Source organism: Myxocyprinus asiaticus, chromosome 12, assembly GCF_019703515.2.
Source record: "Myxocyprinus asiaticus isolate MX2 ecotype Aquarium Trade chromosome 12, UBuf_Myxa_2, whole genome shotgun sequence".
Classification (NCBI taxonomy): Eukaryota; Metazoa; Chordata; class Actinopteri; order Cypriniformes; family Catostomidae; genus Myxocyprinus; species Myxocyprinus asiaticus.
Genome location: NC_059355.1, coordinates 30,309,927 through 30,335,570, shown reverse-complemented (window position 1 = coordinate 30,335,570; position 25,644 = coordinate 30,309,927). Strand labels below are relative to the sequence as shown.

The window sequence follows — 25,644 nt, the reverse complement described above, 5'->3', positions numbered from 1 at the left end:
AAATATATATTAATATATTAGTGTATTGTATGCTTTCTTCTCAAGCTACCATGTTTTATGTGTTGTAATGTTTGATTTACTGTTCATCCTCATTATACAACATGGGTGATCATGATTATTGGGTCTGACCACCGCTTTTCAATGTGTTTAAACAGGTACAGATTTTATATTTTAAATAATATATGTAATTATTGTATACCTGTCCTATATTGTTCATACATAAAGATTCAAATTTGTGCCAGCCGAGAGAGTGGTTGTGGTGGAACAAGAGTGAGCATGATTATTGGAACTGACCACTGCTTTTCAATGTGTTTAAACAAAATAAAATCCACCAAAGGCGTAAGATGGTGTCAATCGAGTGCAGTATTCAACACAGTGCAGAGACAACCCCATTAAAATTGCATCAATATGACCTATTAAGGTAAATTTCTAATAATAAACGTAATAATTGTTAAATATATATATATATTATTGTTATTGTACATGTAATTATGCAACTCTAAGTATTAGGTAAATGAGTGAATATTGACTCATAAAGGCTGAGGAAAGGCGCGTGCTTCATTAGATTCACGATGAAATTACGCACAGAATAGAGGTCGACCCTGTTTCACCAAGGTCCACTCATTTGGAGATTTCTGGGTTCGCCCCACTTTGGCCATGTAATTTCTTGGGTTTGAGTTCAAAAAGAGGGGAGCAGGATAATGTGTTTTAATGACAGCATGCACTCGAGTTGGCATGGACTCCACAAGTTTGTGCAAAACCTGATGATCCATGTTATCCCAGCATGATCAGCAAATGTTCCAAAGAGCATCTTGTGTGCTTAATAGGAAGAAAAAAATCTAATCTTTTGTACAAGAGTCGTCATGGTCAATGTAACAAATTTGCATAAATTTGATTAGTAAATTATAGCAGAATACTGAATAGTTCTTCATTTTACATCATATTGTTTTTTTGTTTGTTTTTTTTTTTAAATCATAAAACTCAATTTCCAGGTTAATAAAAAAAATCCCTGATTTTCATTGTGGTCTCAGATTTTAGGACCTCACTGTACATTTACAGTACTTGCACATGCATTTGTTCATTATTTATAGGACTGCTTTTTCCACAAGAGTAACCACAAAATTCAACATGATAACACAATTGTTTCTGGTCTCAGAGCAACTCTAAATTATACAGTACATATTTCCATTGTCAAGCAGCCAGATCAAAAGGTAACAACTTTTACTTTACACCCAAATTACAGTTCTTTATCGTGTTATATAATTTGCCAAAGTTCAACTGTCAGCAATTTTGCAATTTACATTTCACTCTTTAAAATAAAGGTTATTCAATATAGCATACTAGTTTAAAAAAAAAAAAAACTTTTTTTTTTTTTTATCAAGAACCATTTTTCAGAGTAGAGCCTTTGACTTGCCAATTTGGTTTTGGAGATAAATATAAACATACAGCATGTTACATTATTCTTAAAAAAAATTCAAAGATCTTTAGAATAAAATGTTCTACAGCATGTGGAACTTAAAAGGTTCTCCAATGGCCTCAGGTCGTATTGGTGCGTACTGATGTCGGAATCACAATAATTATGAGATTCCGACTTGTAAAAAGCATTCATGTCTTCGTAGAACTCAGTTGTTTACTCGTAGTTCTTTGAAAGATCCAACTTGATAGTCATAACATTATGTAAAAAGAACAAACATGGCAGCAGCCTCAACAGTCTAAGGTACCTCGCAGATAGCAAAATAGGCTTGGGCCTGATCTAGCAGCATTTCGGGAGCGAGTTTGGACCACATACCACATGGAATTATGGTCCAAAATTGGCCCAAATGTCACTTGCCGAAATTTGACCGGACCCACAACAGAAAGCGGCCGAAACTCCGCCATAACTTTGCTGTGTCCTCCATATCCCCAGAAAGCAGCCGTTACTGGACCACAACTACACCAGAATGCTCTGAAGTAAGCCATACCACAGCCAAAGACATGCCAAACCCACCCCAGAACTCATCCACAAATTACCCTGAAGCCCCAGAAAGCAGCCGTAAATGGTCCACAGTTATGCCAGAATCCTCAGGCATCAGCCAGAATACAGCCTTAACATTAGCAAGCTCCATATATAAATGTAATATGTTATTTTATTAAATAAGTGGAAAAGAAACCAAGCAAAAGCAAAAAAAATTGAAAATAAAGTGTTTTATTCAGAATAATGTAAACGGACACTCAGATGTCAGACCACCTTGAAAAAAAATGAACACTCTAAAATTCATTACAAATGTGTGAATGACCTGGAGTGATTTCTTTGTTCTTAAATATTTTGCAAGAACATACAGAGACAAACATATGAATTAATGTAGTTCTAAATATTTTTCTGTTATCAACGACAAAGTTGTTTTGGAGTTGCCATAGAAACAAAGAACGTCCGAGGTCCAAGGACGCGTGACCAACTACGAGTAGAATCTCCCAATTGCCATCTCGTAATTGCAGTAATTCATACAAGACATAAATGCAGCATAAACCTGTTTTTGGCTACAATTGGAACCTTAGTTTTTAAGAGTGAATGGTTAAGGTGTGCAACGGCCCCCTTATTAAGACGATTCATACAAATGAATGTAGCTTAAAGATTTTACGTGTCTGTAAAAATAGTTACAGTACCTAAAGTGGTTGTTTTTGAAGATGGCCTCACTGTAGGCCAGAGCCAGAAGTCTGGGGCTTGCCTGAGCTGCTCCCCCACTCTGGGCCACCTTGCTTAGGTGTTGGGTCACATGAACCAGAAGCTGGTGGTTAGCCTGAGGGACACTGGGGGAGTCAAGGATTCTTCTCAGCTGCTCTCCACACTCCTCCATGCTTTGAGTTTCTGAAAGGGAGGAAGAGACATAGAGAGACAGTAAGTCACAGAGGTATTCAGTGATTGTGACAAGGAATAGCCTGCTTGACCCAACACAGTTGTCTCCATTTGTGAGTTTTATGTCATTAGTGTCACACTGACCTACAAGAATCCTAAAAGCCTGACTGTGAGCTGGTCCATCTCTATATGCACATGTGCAAGCTTTATTCTATGCAACTATGCAGAAAGGTTCAATGGATATGAGACAGCAGAGAAATAAACTGCTTAGATGGGAGCATGTTTTGTGCAGTGAATTATTGGCTTTATCAAAATTTCATTAAAATTATTTTATAATATTTGTTAACTGAAGTTATATTAATATTAATACATTTCATTGTTTGATTTTGATGACATTTTTGTTTACTTTTGTGTGATAAACTATTTTGGTACTGTTTTGGATCCAATGCAAAATCTGTGTCCTGAAGCAAAATTTGAAGAAGTACTGGCAGTTGAGAAACACTGGAGTAGCCAATCATTTTCAAAAGCATTTATGGTAGCGACTTCTGCACAGAATATTTATTGTTCTAATAATATATTTGTAACTCTTCTGAACTCTGAGAGCACCCCTGATCTCTGTGGACATTGCAAAACCCATGACCTGGGTCTGGAAAGTCAGCTCAGCAGGAGTTAAAGTGCTGTCCTACTATTGCCCTCCAATCCATTGTCCAAAAGCACCCACAAGAACAATGCAGTTATTTAGACATCTTCCAACATGTTGATGAGCTACTCTGAGATGGGGTTTCCCACAGCCAAGAGACCAGCCTATGTGATGAAGGCTTATCGGTGCTAAAGTGTGTCCTGGTGGCATAGAGATGCAAAGATATTAGCATTTCAAGTCTCTTAAACACAACAAATATTTATCTTCATCAGCTAAAGGAACAGAGATACAGTCCGGATTTCAATGCAAGAGATTCACTGTCTGGAATGTACAGATTAAATGTTTAGACCATGATTTCAGTAAAATGTCAAACAACTGTCACACCCGTTGAAAAGTGACACATTAAAAAATAAATAAATAAATAAATAAAAATATTCCATAAAATAATCTGACTGATGAATTTTAATTAGGTGATATAATTGCCCAGTAGTACTTGCTGAAAAGCTTGCAAGTGAGCACAAGCCATAGTAGATAACAGATTGTATGTTCATTGAGTTCAAAGCTAAAGCGAACATTTGGGAAAAGGTTTTAATTTGGATTTATGTGGCCAGCTACATCTCTTTTTTTTTTTTCTTCAGTAGATGAAACTCTAAAAATAGAATGACTTTTTTCAAGACACAAATATTGGACATTAACATGCATAGTTAGCTTTCTTCATTCTTTACTTGATGTTAGTAAACTTTACACATTATTTCCTCATTTTGCTTTCATACTTGCTAAATATGTATTTTTCTATGTAAAGGTCATAATTCAGTGTCAATGGGGGCAGCTTGCAGATAGGCCAGTCTTTTAATATAGACTCATTAAATCTTGCCTGTCACAAGACTTTCAATTAAAGCAAAGACGAATGCCTAAAAGCTGCTCTCACACCTCCCAAACACAAGCACACACACTGTCAAACCCCTGCCAACCGCACATCTTGCATGAATTATGAGTGTGAACATAGCCATTAAGGTGTTGACTGGTTATGGTGCTTCTGCCATAGTGTTTATATAAGATAAGTGTTAAGAGGTCAGAGGTTATGGGCGGTGGGTCGAGTGATGAAAACGAGTGGGTCAGTACCTTGACCTTGGCCTGAGACTCACAGATCACTGATACAAGAACACACTCAGGAATTCTATCTACAAGTTATGCATACACTCAGTAATAGATGCACAGACACCCATGGACTAACCCTGCCCCCAGTCTAGAGCCGGGTGATCCCACTCTGCCCTCCCTCCCGGAGATTACCGGTAGAGTGACCCCTGTTCAATAAAGGCCAACGTCATGGGCTGCAGGCCATGGCTGGGAACTTGGTTGAGTCCATCTGGACTCAGCACGACACGACTGGGGGAAGGGTAGCCCAGCAGATGACCAATCACATTCCTGGAAGAGGGCACACTGGTTGCTGGTCAGCCAGATGGGCACCGGTGCTCTAGGCTTGTGAACCCTGACAGATAACATTAAATAATGCTCTTAAAATGTGACTTACACACTCAGCAGTCCTCAATGAGTCACTTCTAGCAAAAAAAAAAAAGAAAAAAAAAAAAGAAAGAAACTAAACTTTTTGCTCATACATTAAATCTATGCATTTGGCAGATGCTTTAATCCAAAGGGAACAAAGTTCACAGCAAACACATTTTTGTGTCCGTCTGCACTGTTTTATACTTTATATTAGGTGTATATAACTACTATGTACTTAAGCATTTGATACAATGTAATTATTATGTAGATACCTGTTGTTGTACTTACACCTAAAGTACCTGCATTTAATTACATATGTAGTTACACTGCTAACTTTACCTCTAAACCTAACCCTACCCCAACCCTTAACCCTAAACTCTAACCCCAACACTTAACCCTACTTCTATAAACCTATTCATACTTCAACATCAACAGCAGCAAATGTGAATCTTGTGAGAATTTTCAGAACAACATGTAGTTCCACAATAGATGCATTGTACTGTATGAATTTTAATGTTATTAAATAGTAGTTAAAGACACCTAATATAAAGTGGGACCTAATGTTTGTATGTAAATATATACTTAATGGACATCCCTGACCATTGCACTGGTTCTTGCTGTGTTTTCAGAGTCTAGCGCAGGAGGTGTTTTTTCGACGCAGTGTATGATTAAAAAGAGTGTTTACTTTTAAAAACCTGTCCCAAGACAACTGCGTTCTTCTATTCTTTGTCTAGTTTTTATTTTTTATTTTTGCACAAGTATGAATGGCCCCTTACAATGCCTTCAAGGTGCTAGCACCATGCTCTACCATTTAAGCTACAATAATACTCATCTTTATATACTGAACTGGAAAATCGGCATCCTTCAAGAATCAATCCTTTTTTTTCAAGCTGTTTCATGCCAGATTTAAAGCTTGAGATGAATTCGATTACTCTGCCCTCAAGTCATGCTTCATAAAACTCTGATGGGTAACATGATATTTAAAAGAAAAAAAATTGATAGGCTTTTGTTTTAAAAAGCAAATAGCTTGATTAGGTTTGTTGATTAAATTAAGGGTTTCAAACAAAAGCATGCCTGATTTCACAATCAGATGGATTTTATCCAGGAAAGAGGGAGGTAGGATTTGGCATTGTTAAGGGCACCCCATGACAAAGGGACTTTCCAGGAAAGCTTATTTGCCATAATAGCCCATTGATTCTTTAAAGTGGTTAATGCACAAATACTGAATATGCCATATGGCACATCCTATAATGACTTAGCACTATACGGATGACCCAATACAAAACAAATTATAAGTCCAAGCACATTATAGTGAGTCACTGCCTTGATTTCAACCGCTCACTGTTCCACAAAAATAATATTGGCTCCTTCCTTTAGGGAAGGAGATGCCATATTTCACTTTAAATCGTGCAGTTCATTAAAGTAATTCACATTACAGCTCCAGCATGACTAAAGATGGAAAACTAAATTATTAGGTGTGTAAGCCATCAATCAAATACTTTTCTACTTCTGGAGCTAAAGGGAACCGATTAGATTGAACCCACTCTATGGCACCATTTATGGCAGCAATCGAGAACATTATAAACTAAACTAAACTAAACTATAAATAAATGTTTTTAGGAGGTTGCCGGTAAGGAATGAAGGTATGGACCATTGACAAATTAGTTTGATCAAAATGTGCATCGAGTAATTCTTTGAAATCCTAAAATTGACAGTACTGTATATCCTTAAATATTTCCTGTTTCTGTAGCTCAACTGATAAAACTTGACACTAGCAAACGACAAAGCTATGTGTTTGATTCTTAGGGAACACACATGCTTAAAATGCATTCCTTGTGTGCTCTGCAAGTCACTTTGCATAAAAGCGTCTAGCATAAAAATTTCAAATATACTATAATTCTTATTTGAAAAAATATATTTAACACACTGTAAGTTGTCTTAAATTAAAATGTACTTGTATGACTTTCTTTCTTCAATGGAACAAAAAAGGGGATGTTAGGCAGAAAGTTAAGAACTGACAGCCTCCATCACCATTCACTTTCATTGTATATATAAAAAAAGATGCCATGAAAGTGAAAGAAGAGTAAGGCTGTAAGTCCTTAACATTCTGCCTAACATCCCCCTTTGTATTCAACAGAATAAATAAAGTCATATGGGTTTGAAACAAAGTGAAAAATGTTGCTTTGGTTCACAAAACCAGTCTGAACTATTCATTCATGAATCGGATATCACTGAAAAGAAACTGCGGTTTCAGAACTGTATGGTTGGTGAGTAATTGATAACAGAATTTTCATTTTTGAGGGAACTATCGCTTTAAGACTGCAAGAATTATTATATATTTTCAGGCCTCAGAAACATGATGAGGCATTACTCAAAAAGGGTGCTTACATAATTCTGTTTGTCTTCACAAAGTCAGGCCACACTCATGAGCAACCAGGCTTGTCTAAAAGATGTGGCAGACTGTGTATGTGTGTGTGTCTTTCATTTTCAGTGGGTGTAATGCAGAGCGAGGTCAGAGAGAGATGGTGTGATCTTGCCCTCCTGCATAGTAGCGCCCCCACTAATCTCAAACACACCCTCTCCTTCTCTGTGCCTCTTTCTCTCTATCTCTCCAACTTTAGTTTTGTTCTCTCTCTTAAGCCTTTTTCTGCCCTCTGAACACTGTGATATGGAGCTTTTGTATTTTGAAGAGGACACATACACACTAGCCCATTTCAGTCCTACATTTCTACATAAAAGTCTTAAAGAGAAAGTTGCAAGCATGCACGCCTCTGACAAATACAGCGGGGTTCAAAAGTTCACTTGTGAAAATGCTTCTATTTAGCCTTTTTTTCTACTTTTATTTCCATTACAATTTGTATAAGAATTTCTCAGTGTTTGATATCCTCATTTTGCCTTAATGACAGCATGCACTCGAGCTGACATGGACTCCACAAGTTTGGCAAAACCTGATCCATGTTATCCCAGTATTATTTGAGAATGTTCTAAAGTCTCTTGTGTGCTTTCATGTAAGCAACTGAAATTGAGTTTGAATAGAGCTGAGTTACATAGTCAATGTTACAAATGTGCTTATTTGATTAGTGACCTTGAAATAGTGAATAACCTTATATTTCCATTTCATTTTATAATGTTTCTTCTTCTTTTTTTCAGAAACCTAAAACATTCAGTTCATTTCCAGGTTTAACCTCGTGCGACCCTGCGTCCACATGTGTGGACGTTGTATTTTGGCTTCGCTATACGCAACGCATAATTTAAATGAATTAAATCCGCCTGAATACTGTTCACAAGACTCTACGCTGTCATTTAAAGGTTAAACGTCCGGCGCACCGCGTCACGTGACACAACAGCATGATTTCCGTGAAGCGCTACTACAGGTGCAGCACCTACAAAAGTGCCTCTGGTAAGAAACCTCTTGAAGTTTTTTGATTGAAACCTGTTTGGTTGTAAGAGTAGCGTATCTAGTTTCGTTTGATACCACGCTTTAAAAAATCCATTACATTTTTGTGTGTCAGCGCGCTGATAAAGATGAAGTTCACCTATGAGGAAATTAAGACCGCATTCCCTCAAAAGTTGAAAAAACATGTTTGATTATTTTGAATAATTTATAAACATTAACACATCTGTGTGTCATTTTGCTTATTGCAAAATAAATGTTATTATTGTTTTATTTTGTTATCACTGTACAATACGGTTCTATTAATTAACATTAGAAAATGTATTCCTATATAGAGAATAAAGTATTCATACAAAAGCTGAAAAATGTTGTTTTCAGAGGCTTTATATGGAGTTAGAATGAAAATAAGGTGCATTTATAACTTTTCTAAGACTAGTGCAGACAGACAGCACACTGGAGGTTAAGTCATTTACTAAATAGGGAGCAAGGGTGCATCCTATAGCTTTCTATGCAGCTAAGTGCATTCACTCCTAAAATCCGAACAAAAGTTCAGTTTCAGGCTGCAGATGATGTTTGGACCACTAAACATTTTTGGCAGACATGGGAAAATGATAATCAGTACACAGATTCAGAATTTTATAATGCAAAATTTAATTTTTATAACATGATTGGCAGTGATTTGATGATGATGGCCATTACTTATAATCATAATTATTAATTCAGCCTTATTGAAAATCAGCTGTAATGTCTATAACATCTCAAAACCATGAATGACCAACACTCCTGGACACATATTAAACTATTTGATGAAAAAAATATGACTTTCTATAGCTTGGTATTACTTAAAATTTCACAACTTAGTCCCGCTGTCCACATATGTGGACATACATTTTTAGGAAACTGTTTGCTCTTAAATTATTATTATTATTATTATTAATATCATTTGCTTGTTTATTAGGTGCTACTAGTTACAAATCAAAAAGGGAAATGGAAAATGCACACAGCAGTCACGCGGGGGTCTCAGGAAATTAAATTAGATTTTGAATACAAGCAGGGCCGGCCCATCCTACAGGCAATACAGGCAACTGCCTGGGGCCCTGACGTGTCTGACGGGGTCCTGCGAACACATGTAAAGCATATGAACAAGTCATAGAATTTAAAACATTGATGACTCGCCATGTTTATTGCAGCTGAGCTATCTCTCTCATCAAATAGCCAGATTTAACAGACAGCCCTACACATAAACCTGTTGTCTTTGATGTTGCTCCAGTTTGAAAAGGCATGGTTTTAAATGAGATGACAAAAATTACCATACATTCATAAGACTATTGAAGCATATACCTACATTGTAAAGACATAGGCTTACGTTCAACTGTGGGGTAAAGTTTGTTTTAGGTTCGCTATTCGTTGGATGTTCAACTTATTTTCACATTCCAAAGGTTGTAGTAAGTTCCCAGTAGATAGACTGACTTACTACAGGTGAGATTTTTACAGTTACTCAGTCTATTCACTGGGAAGATACTATAATCTTTGGAATGTGAAAATATCATTTTCAGGAATTTTTATGATGTTTATCCTAAAATAACCTAATACTGTGCTCATATTATTGGATTTACTGTAATAATCTCACCTGTCATAAATCAGTCTATCCACTGGAAACTTACTACAACCTTTGGAATGAAAAATAACATTTTGCTGAATTATTATTAATTAATTTATTTTAAATAATCGAATACTGTATTAATATTATTGGACTTACTGTATAAATTGTACTTGTAGTAGCTCAGTCTATTAACTGGCTTTATGTTTAACATGCACGTCAACTGAATGAGTGATTGGACACCACCTGTGTTTAACAGTGAGTGGAAATTTCAGACAGTCCCTTAAGTACACTAAGCAATGAAAGCGCATCGGAGCATTTTCAGTCATAATTCTGCAGCCACACCACCTGACAGTTCTGAGTGCAGTGTTTTATGTCTGTATATTATAGTTATATACCATTTATATTTATATACCATAACATCAAGCCAAGTGTGCTAAATCATTCCAAACTTGCCGTCGGCAGAGAGTGCGGGTACGAGAAACAGAATATCCCAAAAATATCGATCCTAAAACTAACTTTACCCACTCTGGGAGCTTAGGTCATGGAAATTATGCTAAAGGAAGTTCATGAAAGCCCAACCAGTGAATTTAAAGTCAGCATTTACACATTTATCCGATAATAAAAGGCACACAAAACTGCCTTGTATACGACCCAGTAGGTAAAGGCCACCCATATTCCCATTCAAAAACATGGATGTCGGAATGATCTGAGGTTGAAATTAGCACTCTTTGCTGCCATGTAAATACTTATTGTCTTATATTAAACATTAAATGTAATAATATCTTCCAATTTATTTGTTATTTTTACTATTACTATTTATCATTTGTTATTTACTGTTGTAGGTGTTATAATTCACTGACATGAATGCTCATCTGTCATGGATGCACCCTACGTTAAGTCTGTATATTCCCTGAACCGCATCTTGCTTTGTTCATTTCACTGCAATATGTAAAAATGCAAATAAACTGATTCTTTCAATACTCTTTGCACTAAACACCGATGTCAATTTAAAAAGCTTATTTAAAGCTATTAATCTATAGCTGCCTTAGGTTAATTATTAGTACAAAAGGTGTCCCGACTGTAAGTCCACCGTGACACGGTACATGACTTGTAAGATCGGGACTGTCCCCGGTTTTAAAGTGACATCTGGTCACCCTAAATGCGAATGCCATACCTGCACTGCATGATACCACTTATAAATGAATAAAACAAGTTGTGTGGCATGAAGGATAACTGTGAGAAGACATTTGGCATACAGAGCGAGGGATTAATCATAAGAACCATCTTAATAATATATGTTTGTGTGTGTGCATTGCTCTTCACATGGCAATGATTGTCCTAATGCTGAATCGCATGAAGACAAAACCCTGTCTGCATTCAGTGAACATTTACGGTTATGTGTAGGAACTGTGTCTGACTGCTTGATGAGAGAGATAGCTCAGCTTTGTAGAATAAATGGTAAAGAATGTAATATTAACTGAGACGAATACATCTGAAAAATTAAAAAGAAAAGAACTTTTATTCTGTCTCACAGCATTGAGAAGACGAAAGTGCAGGTTAACCAATCAGAAGAAAGGGGCTTTTCAGGTCCACGCATATGTGCAAATCAAATAATCAAAACACACAGTGTCACATGTCTATTTTTCCAATTTCCTATTTTTAACATGAGAATTAAATCAAAATTGCGAAAAACAAGTCATTATTTGTTTTTTAATATTGGTTTTGTAAACGAATAATGAAATAAGTCGTTTTTGTTTTTCCGATTTTGAATTCCTAATTGAAAATGATACACGGATTATGCACAAACAATAAACAATTGTATTTTTATAAACTGACATTAGCCAAGATTAATAAATGCTGGAAAATTGTATAATACATTGTTAATGATACCTAATGCAAACCTTATTGTAAAATGATACCCAGTAATTATCATACTTGCAGTTTCCATGACATCATTTTAAGAGACACTAGTTAATTTGTACTTCTAGGAAAAAAAGTTGAAAGGTGATCAAAATAAGGTGATAAAATGCTGACTTGTCAAAGCACCTAAAATACACATATTCCTTTATGCATGCATGTACATTTTAACCTAACATCTTCATGTTGGGAAAAAAGAACCAATTAATTTAGAACCAAGTTACTTAAAGTGAATAATTCAAAGCACAAAACTCAGTGCAGTGCAGATACTGTACATCAAGTAATACTGTATATAAAATGAAGGTGTTGAAATGTTTTGTGCTGAGCTCCAGTGGATGTCTTACCCTGAGCAGTGTACACCAGCTCACTGTACACTATAGCTGGGATGAGTGGGCAGGGCAAATCCTGCAGGTAACCCCTAAGAGTATCAGCCAAAATGGACAATTCATATTTCTCAAAGTCCACTGCTGCTGGGTCTGAAAGAGAGATAGAGAGAATGGTTAAGTATAGACATCCAGAGTGCTTTCTCCACGATTTACCCTCACAAGTCTTGTGCCCTTGGCGAAACCACATAACGTTTCACTTACAGTGTTGGCCAAATCCCCGGGCCATTCCTGCCCCTCAAGGGACAATGATCTATTCACAAGCTTAACAAAGAGAGTACATTTGAGTAGAAGTCTCCTAGTCAATAACTCAAAGCCTCGGATAATGGCAGCTTGGAAGATTGCAATTATACAGTAGTAATTTTAAAGGGCCCTCCATTGTGATGAAATTATAATGGCATATTGATGTATTGGAAAGGTGTAAAAGGGGCTGACATATCTCTCGCATATTTCAGAAGAGAGCATTTTCATTAAATGTTTGGGTGTACTTGCAGATTCATAAATACTTTCCTACTGTATGCTCAAAAGAGCCTGCAGGATGTTGGACAGTGAAAACAGCATATTTGGCAGATGAATAATGTAGGAAAATATGCAGAAGCTCTCAAGTGTGTGTGCAAAAAGGTAATTCATTAGTGATTCAGATCAATGTACACATACAATACTCACAGTATATTGTATACATGCACAAACATCCATCAATGTACAGTTGTGCACAACTTTTTCATAGTTAAGGCATGAAATTCTGAATGGAGCAAGATGATAGATTCTTTGAACCTGTTATCTTTTAGCCAGTCAGCTCACTCACATGTGATATGTCAAGCCAATCGTCTCACATGGTGTAAGCTGATAGGTCCTTTGGCATGTAATTGGGTAGCCAATCAACTTGCACACTTTCTGTTTGCCTAACATTTAAATTTGCCAAGTTTGCAAGCCGGTTTCACTGCAGCTCGCTGCGAGAGTTTTCTCTGAAACCCTCCTCCTCCCCAGTTTCACTTGTCTAAATCTGCTACATGAGGATTGTGTTTACGTTTGTTTGTGAAGCAGCTTGTCATACATGCTTGATGCAGCATGTCTGTGTACTTTCTAGAAGTAGCAAGTCTTTGTACTTGCTCTAAGGCAGAAGCAGCATAGCAGATCTAGTTAGCCAAGATGTCAATATGTCATACTTACATTAACATGCTAAATCTTTCAGAGAGTTGTCATGACTGAACTGTGTTTTTGCATGTTTAATTTGTCCTAGCACTTTCGATGCCAACTTAAGTATACACACAACACTGAGTCTGTTTAAAGAAATCTACATCTTCTAAACATATACTGTAAAAAATGTCTGTAATTTTAACAGTAAAAGACTGTAAAAATGCTACAGAAAAAAGAAAAAAAAAACATTAATTGATTAACGAGCATTAATTGTAATATATTTTAAGACAATACAGTAGTTTTTATAATAAAATGTTTTTTAGATGTAAAAAGTATGATTTTCCTGTATAATTAATGGCAAAAATTTACATTAACAAGAGAGTACATGTCATTTTTACAGTAAATTATTGTAAATTACAGTAAAAAAACAATAATCGGGCGTTCCCACAATTCCCTGCATGACCCATCACATTTCATTATATTTTATGGGAATAGTTATGTTTCTTCTTATTTTTAATATCAGTTACATGCATTGGGGTGTTCCGTTTTATATTTAATGTACTTTAGTTAATGTTTACTGCATTATTTAGATTTCACATGTGTTAACCTGATGGTGTTTAGTGTTTGTGTGGGTGCAACTGAGCACTGTCTCTACATGTTTATTGGTCATTGCTCTTGGAAGAGCCACTATTGGTGAACTTCATGCCATCATGTGTTCTTCTGTAATTATTACAGTGATTAACAATACCTTGTAAAGTAAAAAGCTGATTTTTACAGTTTCAGAAGGTTAATATCAAGTTTATGACGTTTTTGTAACTGTAACAGATTTTTATTTTATTGTTTTTACAGTGCCAGCATGGTCATGTAAATTACAAAAGTTTTAAACTGTAAAATGTACAGGTTGTTCGTAAAGTTGTTTACATTTTTACTGTATTTTATTCATAATTAATCTGGCAACCATAGCGGCCATTTTTTTCAGGATTTTTTTTTACAGTGTATCAGCACACTGGAGCTACCAGATAAAGCATGATAAATTTGTATACTAACACAAAAGATATGCAAAAAATACAAATAATTTAAAAAAAAGAGATCAGCAGGAAAGTGTAATTTGAAAACTTTAGGAAGTGCTTGAAGCCATTCACCTATCCTCTCCTCTTCAATTCTTCATCCTCTCCTACATCCTATGCCATTTTAATGTGAGACAAGTGACTGACCCCCCAGCTAAATTGTAATAGCATTGATTGTCCCTCTGACTAATTGTAAAATAAAGTTTCCCCATGATCAGGTAGCAGTAAGATCAAAAACCCATTAATCTTTGCTGATGACCTCTCTCTCCAAATGCGATTAGTTTGTTGACCTGCCATTATGCCTGATTCCAGTGCAAGGCTTCAGGACATTCTTGGTACTCCAAATGAACCAGGAAGGTAATGCAAACTGCTTGGAAGGGACTTTATAATGGCAGCATGTGAAAACCCTAGCCTATAATTTAGATCATATCCTAGCAATACAAATCACAAACAAGACTGAACATCAGAAAATAAAAATGAAATGATTTGAGTGTCTTTTCTCAAGAATGTAATTTGGTTTAAAGGATATTTTTAAAATATATTAAAGCATTTTTTTTTTTTAAGTGGAAGGCAAATTCATTATTTTTTGTGATTAACATTTTTATTAATTTTCAAAACAAAGAAAAACATATATACTGTAATTCAACATTAACACCCACTACTTCCCCTCCCCGATCAAGAACCCCACCCCAAACGAACATCCCAGTGGTCTTACATAAGTACACACATTTACAGAGAATAAAATTATATATATATATATATATATATATATATATATATATATATATATATACACACACACACACATATATATATACACACATACATAAATACACATACACACACATACACATATACATATACACACACATATGTGTGTGTGTATATATATATATATATATATATATATATATATATATATATATATATATATATATATATATATATATACACACACACACACACACACACACACACACACACATACACAAATACATACACATACACCTATAATAAACATACAACTCTAAACTATACCTCTCTCTCCACAGACCCACTGCGGGAGCCCCCCAAAAACGTCAAATATCTACCCCACTTCCCAATAAAAGAATCCCATATCCCCAGCCTTCTACATGATACCTCTTCGAAGGCTGCCACCCTTCCCATCTCTTCGCACCACTCCCGAATTGAGGGTGCCCCCACCGACTTCCAACCCCTTAAAACAATCTGCCTGCCTATCATCGCACTAGTGAGGATCCAACTGTTTACGTATTTATCACCTACGTCGATGACCGCCCCATCACCCAAAACACAGAGTCTGGGGCAAAACGAAATCTGAATGCCCAACACGTCACACAGAACACTCTATACCTTCAACCAAAATTCCTGAATCTCAGCGCACCACCACAAAACATGGGTCTCTGATTGGCATCGCCAGCAGGTGGGAGTGTCTTTAAGACCAAGCCTATACAATTTAGAGGGGGTCCAATAGAACCGATGTAAAATCTTGAATTGTATAAGGCGCACCCTTGCATCTCTTGATGCAGTTTTTATGTTTTTTAAAATCCTAGCCCATTCTCTCTCCTCCAATTCCAGGTTTAAATCTTTCTCCCATAATCTCTTGAGAGTGGTTGAGACTCTGTCCCCCAGACTCTGAATTAATAAGGAGTAATACACTGATGCCTCATGGCCCTTTGCCAAAAGCAGAAATCACCACTCCTAGAGTATCTGCTGCTTTAGGGGGGTGGCAAATTCATTATTAAGAGTTTGATTAGCTTCATGGACTTCTTGAAGATAAAAAACAACAACTTGTGTCTCATTTCACACATTTAGCCAGTAAGTAATAGACTTACTTGACAGTAAGTATAATAGCGGTCAAACATCACAGCCCTGGGTACATTTGACTGCAATGGAAAGCTTTGGAGGAAGCACCTTACTTGTTATTCAGCACACAATTTACAGTATTGTTTACAGAGATTGTCCAACTTGACCAACTTTTGCTTTACTTAAGAGCACAAAGACAGCAGTCCTCAGTTTGAAGTCAAAGCCTAGGTTTGACCCTATAAGCTTCAGGTGGCCTACCAAAGTCCCTAACTAATACAGTGTACTTCCACTATCCCAAAGCACCCTTTATGACTGGGAGCATCAGTTGTACAAAAGAGAATGTGGATAAAATTAAATAAATAGGCCCAGAATCACTTGAAGCCCAAACGGTGTTCACACTAGCGATTTGCTGTGAAAAAATTGACCAGAAGTCATTCTTCTTCAATGAAGTCATGCTTTTTCAGACATATCAAAATAGATAGAATAAATATACAGTACATACTGTATATATATATATATATATATATATACATACATACATACACACACACACACACACTACCGGTCAAATGTTTTGAAACACTTACTCATTCTTTATTACAATTTATTTTCACATTTTAGAATAATAATAAAGTCATCAAAACAATGGAAGAACATAAATGGAACTATGGGAATTATGTTGTGACTAAACAAAATCCAAAATAAATCAAAACTGTGTTATATTTTAGCATCTTCAAAGTTGTCACCCTTTGCCTAGAATTTGCAGAAATGTATTCTTGACATTTTCTCAACTAACTTCTTGAGGTATCACCCTGTGATGCTTTTTAAACAGTACTGAAGGAGTTCCCATCTATGTTGGGCACTTAATGGCTGCTTTTCTTTATTATTTGGTCCAAGTCATCAATTTCCCAAATTTTATTTTTTATTATTAAACATCATGGTTACTTTCGTAACCTCCGTTCCCTGATGGAGGGAACGAGATGTTGTGTCGATGTAGTGACACTAGGGGTCACTCTTGGGAGCCCCAAACACCTCTGCTTTTTTGAAAAAAGGCCAATGAGAATTGGCGAGTGGAATTTGCATGCCACTCCCCTGGACATACGGGTATAAAAGGAGCTGGTGTGCAACCACTCATTCAGGTTTTGAGCCGAGGAGCCAAGACCAGGTACCGGTTGTTCAGTGTTGTGGCAAGAGGGACACAACGTCTCATTCCCTCCATCAGGGAATGGAGGTTTACGAAAGTAACCATGACGTTCCCTATCTGTCACTCACTCGACGTTGTGTTGATGTAGTGACACTAGGGGTCCCTATACAAAACGCCACAACTATATGAACTGTGTTAAGTGAACTGGCGGTGTGTGACAGGCAGACCGCTGTGTGCCTCGTAGCCAGCACACCAGGTCATCACGTAACCTCCCCCACAATGCTCAAATCAAATCAAATCAAAATCAAATCACTTTATTGTCACACAGCCATCTACACAAGTCCAATGGTGTGTGAAATTCTTGGGTGCAGTTCCGATCAACATAGCAGTCGTGACAGTGATGAGACATATACCAGTTTACAATAACATCAAATTAACACAACACAATTTAAACATCTGTTATACACATAATTACACTCAACAATATACAAATAATAATATACACTGTACAGTATACAATACGCTGTTTTTTGTTTTTTGTTTTTTTACTATATAGATACACATTATTCAATAAAAATTAAAAATTAAAATATATAAAAAAAATAAAATACAAAATCAGCGTCGAATGGTCCATCAGGAACAAGTCGACTGTCCAACTATAGGGACAGGCTAGCCCAGCCGAGGCCTCTTTCCCTCTCTTTTCTCCCCAAAAAGAGTGGAATTTGTTAACTGACTGGGAGCCATAAGTGTCTGCGACGAAGGGTGTCCATCCCAAAGGAATGACACCGCAGAGACCACACCCTGCCCAAAAAGGGGGGGGGGGGGTATTTTGAGTGGAATACATCACATGGTCTTACTGAGTCTTGTCGGAAGTATGTCATGTGGAGAGGTCCCATGGCAGGTCCTACCCGAAGGGGGAGGAGGTTCTACAGAGCATGGCGACCAGGGGCAGAGGGGCCTCTGCCCAAGGAAGACACAGTTTGTCGACAGGGAAACGATTTTGCGTAAGATATCACATGGGGTCACCTTCGGGGAACCAGCACATGTGGAGCACCTACCTCAGTACAGGGGCTCATTAGCGCACGTACTGGGCCAGTCTGCGAGTTTCTCCGCAAACTCAACTGCCAGAGGGCTAAGGAGGAATGTCATCCAGGGATCACAGTCTGTGAACACGACTGGGAGTCAAGAGCGCATGTCTTCACCTCAAGGGAGGGTAAAGGTGCTATGCACAAGTGGTACACCCGGCCAGCTGTCCCGGAACTTACCTGCTAGTGCCTGCCAATATACGGAACGAAACCAGCTCAACCCGGAGACTTTAGAACCGCTGCTCTAAAGATGTCAGCCAAAGAGGCGCCACTGGCCAGGGCCCAGGAGGCCGCCACACTCCTGGTAGAGTGGGCTCGTAACCCCGCAGGGGGTGGCACGTCCTGAGCCTGATATGCCATCGCGATGGCGTCAATGACCCAGTGGGTGATCCTCTGTTTGGAGACAACACTTCCTTTCCGCTGTCCACCAAAGCAGACAAAGAGCTGCTCGGAGCTTCTGAGGCTCTGCGTGTGATCCAAATAGATGTGTAAAGCTCGCACCGGACACAGCAACGACAGGGCTGGGTCTGCCTCCTCCTGGGGCAGCGCTTGCAGGTTCACCACCTGATCCCTAAAAAGGGTAGTGGGAACCTTGGGCACATAGCCCGGTCTGGGTCTCAGGATCACATGAGAGTAACCCGGACCGAACACCAGGCACGATTCGCTGACAGAGAATGCCCGCAGGTCCCCTACCCTTTTGATGGAAGTGAGCGCAGTCAGGAGGGTAGTCTTTAAAGAGAATGCCTTAAGCTCAGCTGACTCCAAGGGCTCAAAGGGAGCTCCCTGTAGACCCCGAAGGACTATAGAGAGGTCCCATGAGCGGACGAGGTGCGGTCTGGAGGGATTCAACCTCCTAGCGCCTCTCAGGAACCTGATGATCAAGTCGTGCTTCCCCAAGTACTTCCCATCTACTGCATCGTGATAAGCCGAAATAGCAGCTACATACACGAAAGCAAGCCGTGACTGCAACGTTGCCATGGTAATGTTCTCGCAATGAGGACATGACTCATCCACGAATGATGTCTCCACGTGGGCAGTGCCCAGACACGTAAGACAGCGATCGTGGCCGTCAGAAGTGGAGAGATAATGACCGCAACCAGGAATAACACACAAACGGAAAGGCATATTTAAAAAGACGTTCCGTGTGTGCCGCTCTTTTTGTGAATGAAAATATACTCTTTTAGAATATACTCTCTTATTTTCGCTCTGCTGAAGCACAATGGGGCATTCTCTGCACTCCACGGGTACAGAAGGGGAGAAGCCGCTGAAATGCACCGTAAATCCAGAAGTTTTGAGGTGCATCTTTGGAGGGAATTGAATTCAGTACACTGAACACAACCGATCGGCTCCGAAGAGAAAATCTGAATGAGTGGTTGCATACCAACTCCTTTTATACCCGTATGTCCGGGGGAGTGGCATGCAAATACCACTCGCCAATTCTCATTGGCCTTTTTTCAAAAAAGCAGAGGTGTTTGGGGCTCCCAAGAGTGACCCCTAGTGTCACTACATCAACACAACTTCGAGTGAGTGACAGATAGGGAATTTTAGTTTTACAATGAAATAAATTAATATGGTGGCACAATTATATTTTTGTCTACAAAACTAATTTAATACATTTAAGCATACGCCTTCAGATCAAAAGATTTTTAAGATCATGAGAAACATTTCATTCAAGTGTTTCAAAACTTTTGACCGGTAGTGTGTGTGTGTGTGTGTGTGTGTGTGTGTGTGTGTATATACACATCATACATATATATATATATATATATGTGTGTATATATATATATATATATATATATATATATATATATATATATATATACACACACACACACACACATACATATATATATATATATATATATTATAGCAGGCAATAGTCTGTACTAGGCTCCAGTTCCAGGCTAGATTTTAGTACCAGTTTATCCCTGGTGAAAGCATAAGAGCGCTAGAAACCTCACAGTGACTTCCTTGTCTGTTTATTTTCAAGGGGCCTCTTTAAAGATTTTTAAACCATTTGTCTTCCCAAATTGTTGATGGAATTTCTAAAAATGTTGTGCAATTTATCAAGCCTCTAGAGAAATAATGTTCTTCTAGATTAAACTCACGTGGCTAACAAACCAAGCTGGCCTAATACAAGGCTAGATTAATGCAGGGATTTTCCATAGACCAAGTTCTACTCTATCACGAAGGAACAGCCATGCGAGAAACTACCGCCTATTGATCACAGTTTCTCAATGAATCCCATTTACTGGCTGCTATGTCCATCCTGTGCTTCCACATGTATTTCTTATTTTTCTAATCACCCTCCCAGTGGATGTCCATCTTCTGATATTTAATTTCTTGCCTGCCAGTGGCCCCAATCAACTGTATCCTTCAGCTGGCTTGATCCATACCATATATGGTTGGAATTTCTCTGAGTGTGCTTTTAAATGGCCAACTTGTAAAGTGTCTAATCCACTACAAACAGATTTGTTTAGGTCATCAAGAAGCATTTTCCCCATCCCTCTCTCAAAGAGTCCTCCCAATCATCCATTTACATGAATGTCAATTAAACTCATTGTCAAATTCAGCCATCCAATCTGTCTAGCCTAAAACTATTGATCCACCAGGGCTTTGTTGACTGTGCCTTGCACCTTTTGTTGGTCACCGGGAGACATAATCAGCTATAATCAAAAGGGCTTTACCCCAGTCCCATTTCTTTCCACTGTGGATCAAAGTGACCCTATAGTACTTGCTTAAAATGTGCTAAGAGATATCACATGGCGAAGGATCAGAAGGTTTTGATAAAAGCCTGGAAACCTTAAGACTGGTTTTAGAGGTTAGTGCTGTAAGTTAAAAGCATCAACACAAGTCATCACCATGATCCACTGGGTAAAGGTCACTACTGGCTCTGGATAAAGCTGCCTCAGCTGGTCATTATCTGCTGTTAAAATTTTACAGATGGCTTAGTCTCTGTGGAAGCACTGACCTGCAAATTTCGCACTGGCCGTGGAGGAAAATAAAGGTATAATTCATAGTGGTTCAAAAAACAGGAAATATACGTCACATGTTCGGATTCAATCATGCAGGAAATGAAACCTTTCTGTCTTGTTAGTGTCTTAAGTGGCGTCAGACTGAGGAAAAGACCAATGATAAACAAAAAGACAAGAAAAAATTATTTCAAGTGAAAACCAGTGACAGGGTAAGAGGAAGAGAATGAGAAAGGAAGAAACATGGGTTTAAAATCATGTGATTGGTTTTTAAATGTTAAAGGTAGACAAATCCATGCCTCAAATTTCCTATTGTGTATAGTGAAGACTGGGAAGTGTTGTAACAATTTTTTTTTCGAAATCTGTAACTCAGTGTTTTTCTTTTTCTTTCTTTTTTTCTCTATATGTATCAAACTGTAACAGTATAATGACAGGCAAGGAGGAGGTGGGAACCGGCTGAACAGTCAACGTAAAATGGAATTATATAAATAAACTTAAAACAACATAAAACATAAGGACACAGACACACATGCAACGTGGCAGCGTGCGTCTCGCTCTCTCTCTCTCAAACTGGTGCAACCGGCCCCCCTTTATCTCGCTCTCCCACTGATCAGCTGATTCAGTGCACCATCACGGCCCGGCCATGCCCTCCTCCTCGTCACACTCTTCCCCACGCCCGATTCAGGGTGCCACCGGACCGACTTACTCCCCCCACCTCTGGAGGGGAGACGCTGCCCTTCCGGCCCAGGTCCACCCTGCCTCCTGTGAACCTGGGGGAGAGACAAGGGGAGGCGTGTGGAGAGGGAAAGGGCGAGCGGAGACACACAGAGAGAGAGAGAGAGGAGAGATTGAAGAACTTCCTTGCCGGTTCCCAGATGCGCTGTCGCCCGGTCCTCAACCGCTCATCCGCCCTCTGGTGGACGCCAGCTCGCTCCTCCCCTAGCGGACGGCAGCGAGTCCTCCAGCCCCTGGCGGACAGAACCACTCCTCCCCTTTTCGGTGGACGGCAGTGGCTCCTCCGGCTCTCGGCGGCCATCAGTGACCCCTCTGTCCCTAAGCAGACAGCCACAGCTATTCCCCTGGCAGATGGCAGCGGCGAGGACTCTGTGACAGCGCATCCCTCCTCCCTCCCGGGTTTCGGCACCACTGTAACAGTATAAGGACGGGCAAGGAAGAGGCGGGAACTGGCTGAACAGTCAACGTAAAATTTTATGATATAAATGAACTTAAAACAACATAAAACATAAGGACACAGACACATATGCAGAGCGGCCGCATGCGTCTCTCTCTCTCTCTTAAACAGGCGCCTCTGGCCCCCCTTTATCTCGCTCTCCCGCTGATCAGCTGATTCAGCGCCGCCCTGGCCACGCCCTCCTCCTCATCACACAAACTTTGAAATAATATTCCCATATTTATCTGCTACTAATTAAAGTAGTTTGGAAATCTACTACCTTTCCCTAAACTGTGTAAATTTGTGGGGGGAGTGGCGAGACTAATAAAAGACTAATAAAAGACTGATAAAAAAAACATGGATGTTTTAAATTGTGTGCATGAATGTATTATGCTAATCAAAATAACTTCATTTTGATTTTAATTCATGCTTTTTATACTTCACTCAATTGAAAGGTTCTTCAGAGGGTTTTGCCAGTGTAGTAATCTGAAAAATTCTAAAAGGTCTTGTTGTATACTGGTGAAAAGCTCTATGTTAAATAATAATAATAAATATAAATAATACAAAAATACAAAACCTTGCCAATTTGAAGAAAAAAGAAACTGGAAAAATGTTAAAACAGGTATTTGTTTTGCAATACTAGTAAATAGACACAGGTAGAGAAGAACCTCTGAAATGCTGTTAATAACAGTTAAGTTATTGTATTCAGCAAGCAGAAACTGCCTTTTGATTCAGCAGGACTATTGAAAGAGAATGAGGAAAGAAGAGAAAATGTGGAATAATCCAATTATTTTCAGAGAACTTTCTACATAAAATCTAATAATGACGATTATAGCTAATGGAATGGTCCTGATAAAATGGTCAGAAAAACAGAGCTGCTTTTTCTTACTTAAGAGAATTAGGCAGAGTTCACCATAATTCCATTTGCCGCATTATCTCATATTTTACTCAGCTCTATGTTGTGCCATGCAGGCAACCCAACTCACTCACAATGGTAAAAGCTGTGACTGTGTTGTAACTCTGTTGCATAAAAAAGGAACAGTTGTCATGGGCCTCCAAATCAAAAAGCAACCCTAAGTACATTAGCTCCATGGAGAATAGAGATGTAATTAGAGCGTGTTTGCTCTGTAGATCTTTCAAATTCCTTCCAGTCAGGGGAAAGAGAGTTATTTTCTTGCCTCATTTTGGCTGGTTGTTTGGCCTGTCCTAAATAACAGAGAGATGACTGGTGACATTTGTAGAGTCACACAGAACTGCGAGCTAGACTGCAGTTTGCAATTCTAATTGAGTTTGAAGGGATAAACTAGCTCAAGGTTTAAAAAAAAAAAAAAATCAAATTTTAAGGAGATAACGGATGTCTCTCATCTCTAAACATACACTGTAAAATATGTCTTTAATTTTAAAGGTAAAAGACTAAAAATGCTACAGTAAAAAAAAAACTTAAATTGGTTAACAAGTAGCTACCGTAAAATCTACGTAATTTTTTAAAAATATATTTAAAAAGACAATACTTATAGTTTTACGGTAAAATGTTGTAAAAAGAATAAAAAAAAATAAATAAATAAAAAATTAGATGTAAAAAGTATGATTTTGCTGTATAATTAACAGTTAAAATGTATATTATGTTTAACAAGAGAGTACATGTACCTACGGTAAATTATTGTTAAAATTATGGTAAAAAACAGTAATCAGGTGTTCCCAGAATTCCCTGCATGACCCGTTACATTTCATTATATTTTATGGGAATAGTTATGTTTCTTCTTATTTTTAATATCAGTTATGCACTTTGGGGTGTTCTATGTTATATTTGATGAAGTTCAGTTTATGTTTATTGCATAATTTAATTTTACAAGTGTTTGTGTGAGTGACACCGATCACTGTCTCTACATGTTTATTGGTCATTGCTCCTGGAAGAGCCACTTATGATGAACTTCATGTCATCATGTGCCCTTCTGTAATTACTACGGTGATTAGCAATACATTATACAGTGAAAAGCAGATATTTACAGTTTCAGAAGGTAAATAACAATTTATCATTTAATAATATAAATTACCAAAAAATATATAACAACAGTAAAAACAACAGTTTAAAGCTGTAAAATTTACAGATTGTTCTGTAAAGTTGTTTACATTTTTACTGTATTTTTACATACTTATTCTGGCAACCACAGCTGCCTGTTTTGTTTAGTAAAAACAACAGAATTTTTTTGTTTTTTTTAACAGTGTACAGTGCCTCATTTATTATCAGTTTTCTTTTAAAACTCTAGTTAAATTAAACACTATACAACACTTTACAACAAGGTTGTATTTGTTAAATTTAGAAAAAGCATTAGGTATAATGAACTAACAATGGACAATATATTTGTATAACATTTATTAAACAGGTTTATCAATGTTAATTTATAAAAATACAATTGTTCATTGTTAGTTCATGTTAGTTCAAAATGCATTACCCAATGTTAACATTAAACTTTTAGTTTAAAAAAAGTATTAGTATAAGTTGAAATGAACAAAATCCAAGATTAATTAGAGCTGAAAAAGTTTTGTTCATTGATAGTTCATGTCAACTAATGTGTTTAACTAATGTTAACAAATAGAACCTTATTGTAAAGTATTACCTGAAATAATGAAGACAGCAGTAAGTTTTAAGTTTTGCTTGAGTTTGCTTAAGTGGTCATCCAGCTGATCCAACCAGTTCATAATAATAGGAACATTTGTCCTCACAGGTGTCGGCATTTTTTCTCCCCTTTTCTCCCCAATTTGGAATGCCCAATTCCCAGTGCACTCTAAGTCCTCGTGGTGGTGTAGTGACACGCCTCAATCTGGGTGGCAGAGGACGAATCTCAGTTGCCTCCGCGTCTGAGACCGTCAATCCGCGCACCTTCTCATGTGGCTTGTTGAGCGCATTACCGCAGAGACATAGCACGTGTGGAGGTCTCATGCGCTGCGCATGGGGAGCGCTATTTAAATG

General features: G+C 37.9%; 1 protein-coding gene across 1 annotated transcript in view; it reads right to left on the bottom strand.

Moving 5' to 3' along the window:
- The window catches only part of LOC127448779 (phosphatidylinositol 3-kinase regulatory subunit alpha-like), a 238,408-nt gene that overhangs the window by 107,776 nt on the left and 104,988 nt on the right, over positions 1–25,644 (bottom strand). The window contains exons 4-5 of the mRNA XM_051711628.1: positions 12,235–12,366; positions 2,644–2,845 (exon numbers count right to left, since the gene is read on the bottom strand). Coding sequence (XP_051567588.1) covers positions 2,644–2,845; positions 12,235–12,366 — 334 coding nt within the window. The remainder of the gene's footprint in view (positions 1–2,643; positions 2,846–12,234; positions 12,367–25,644) is intronic.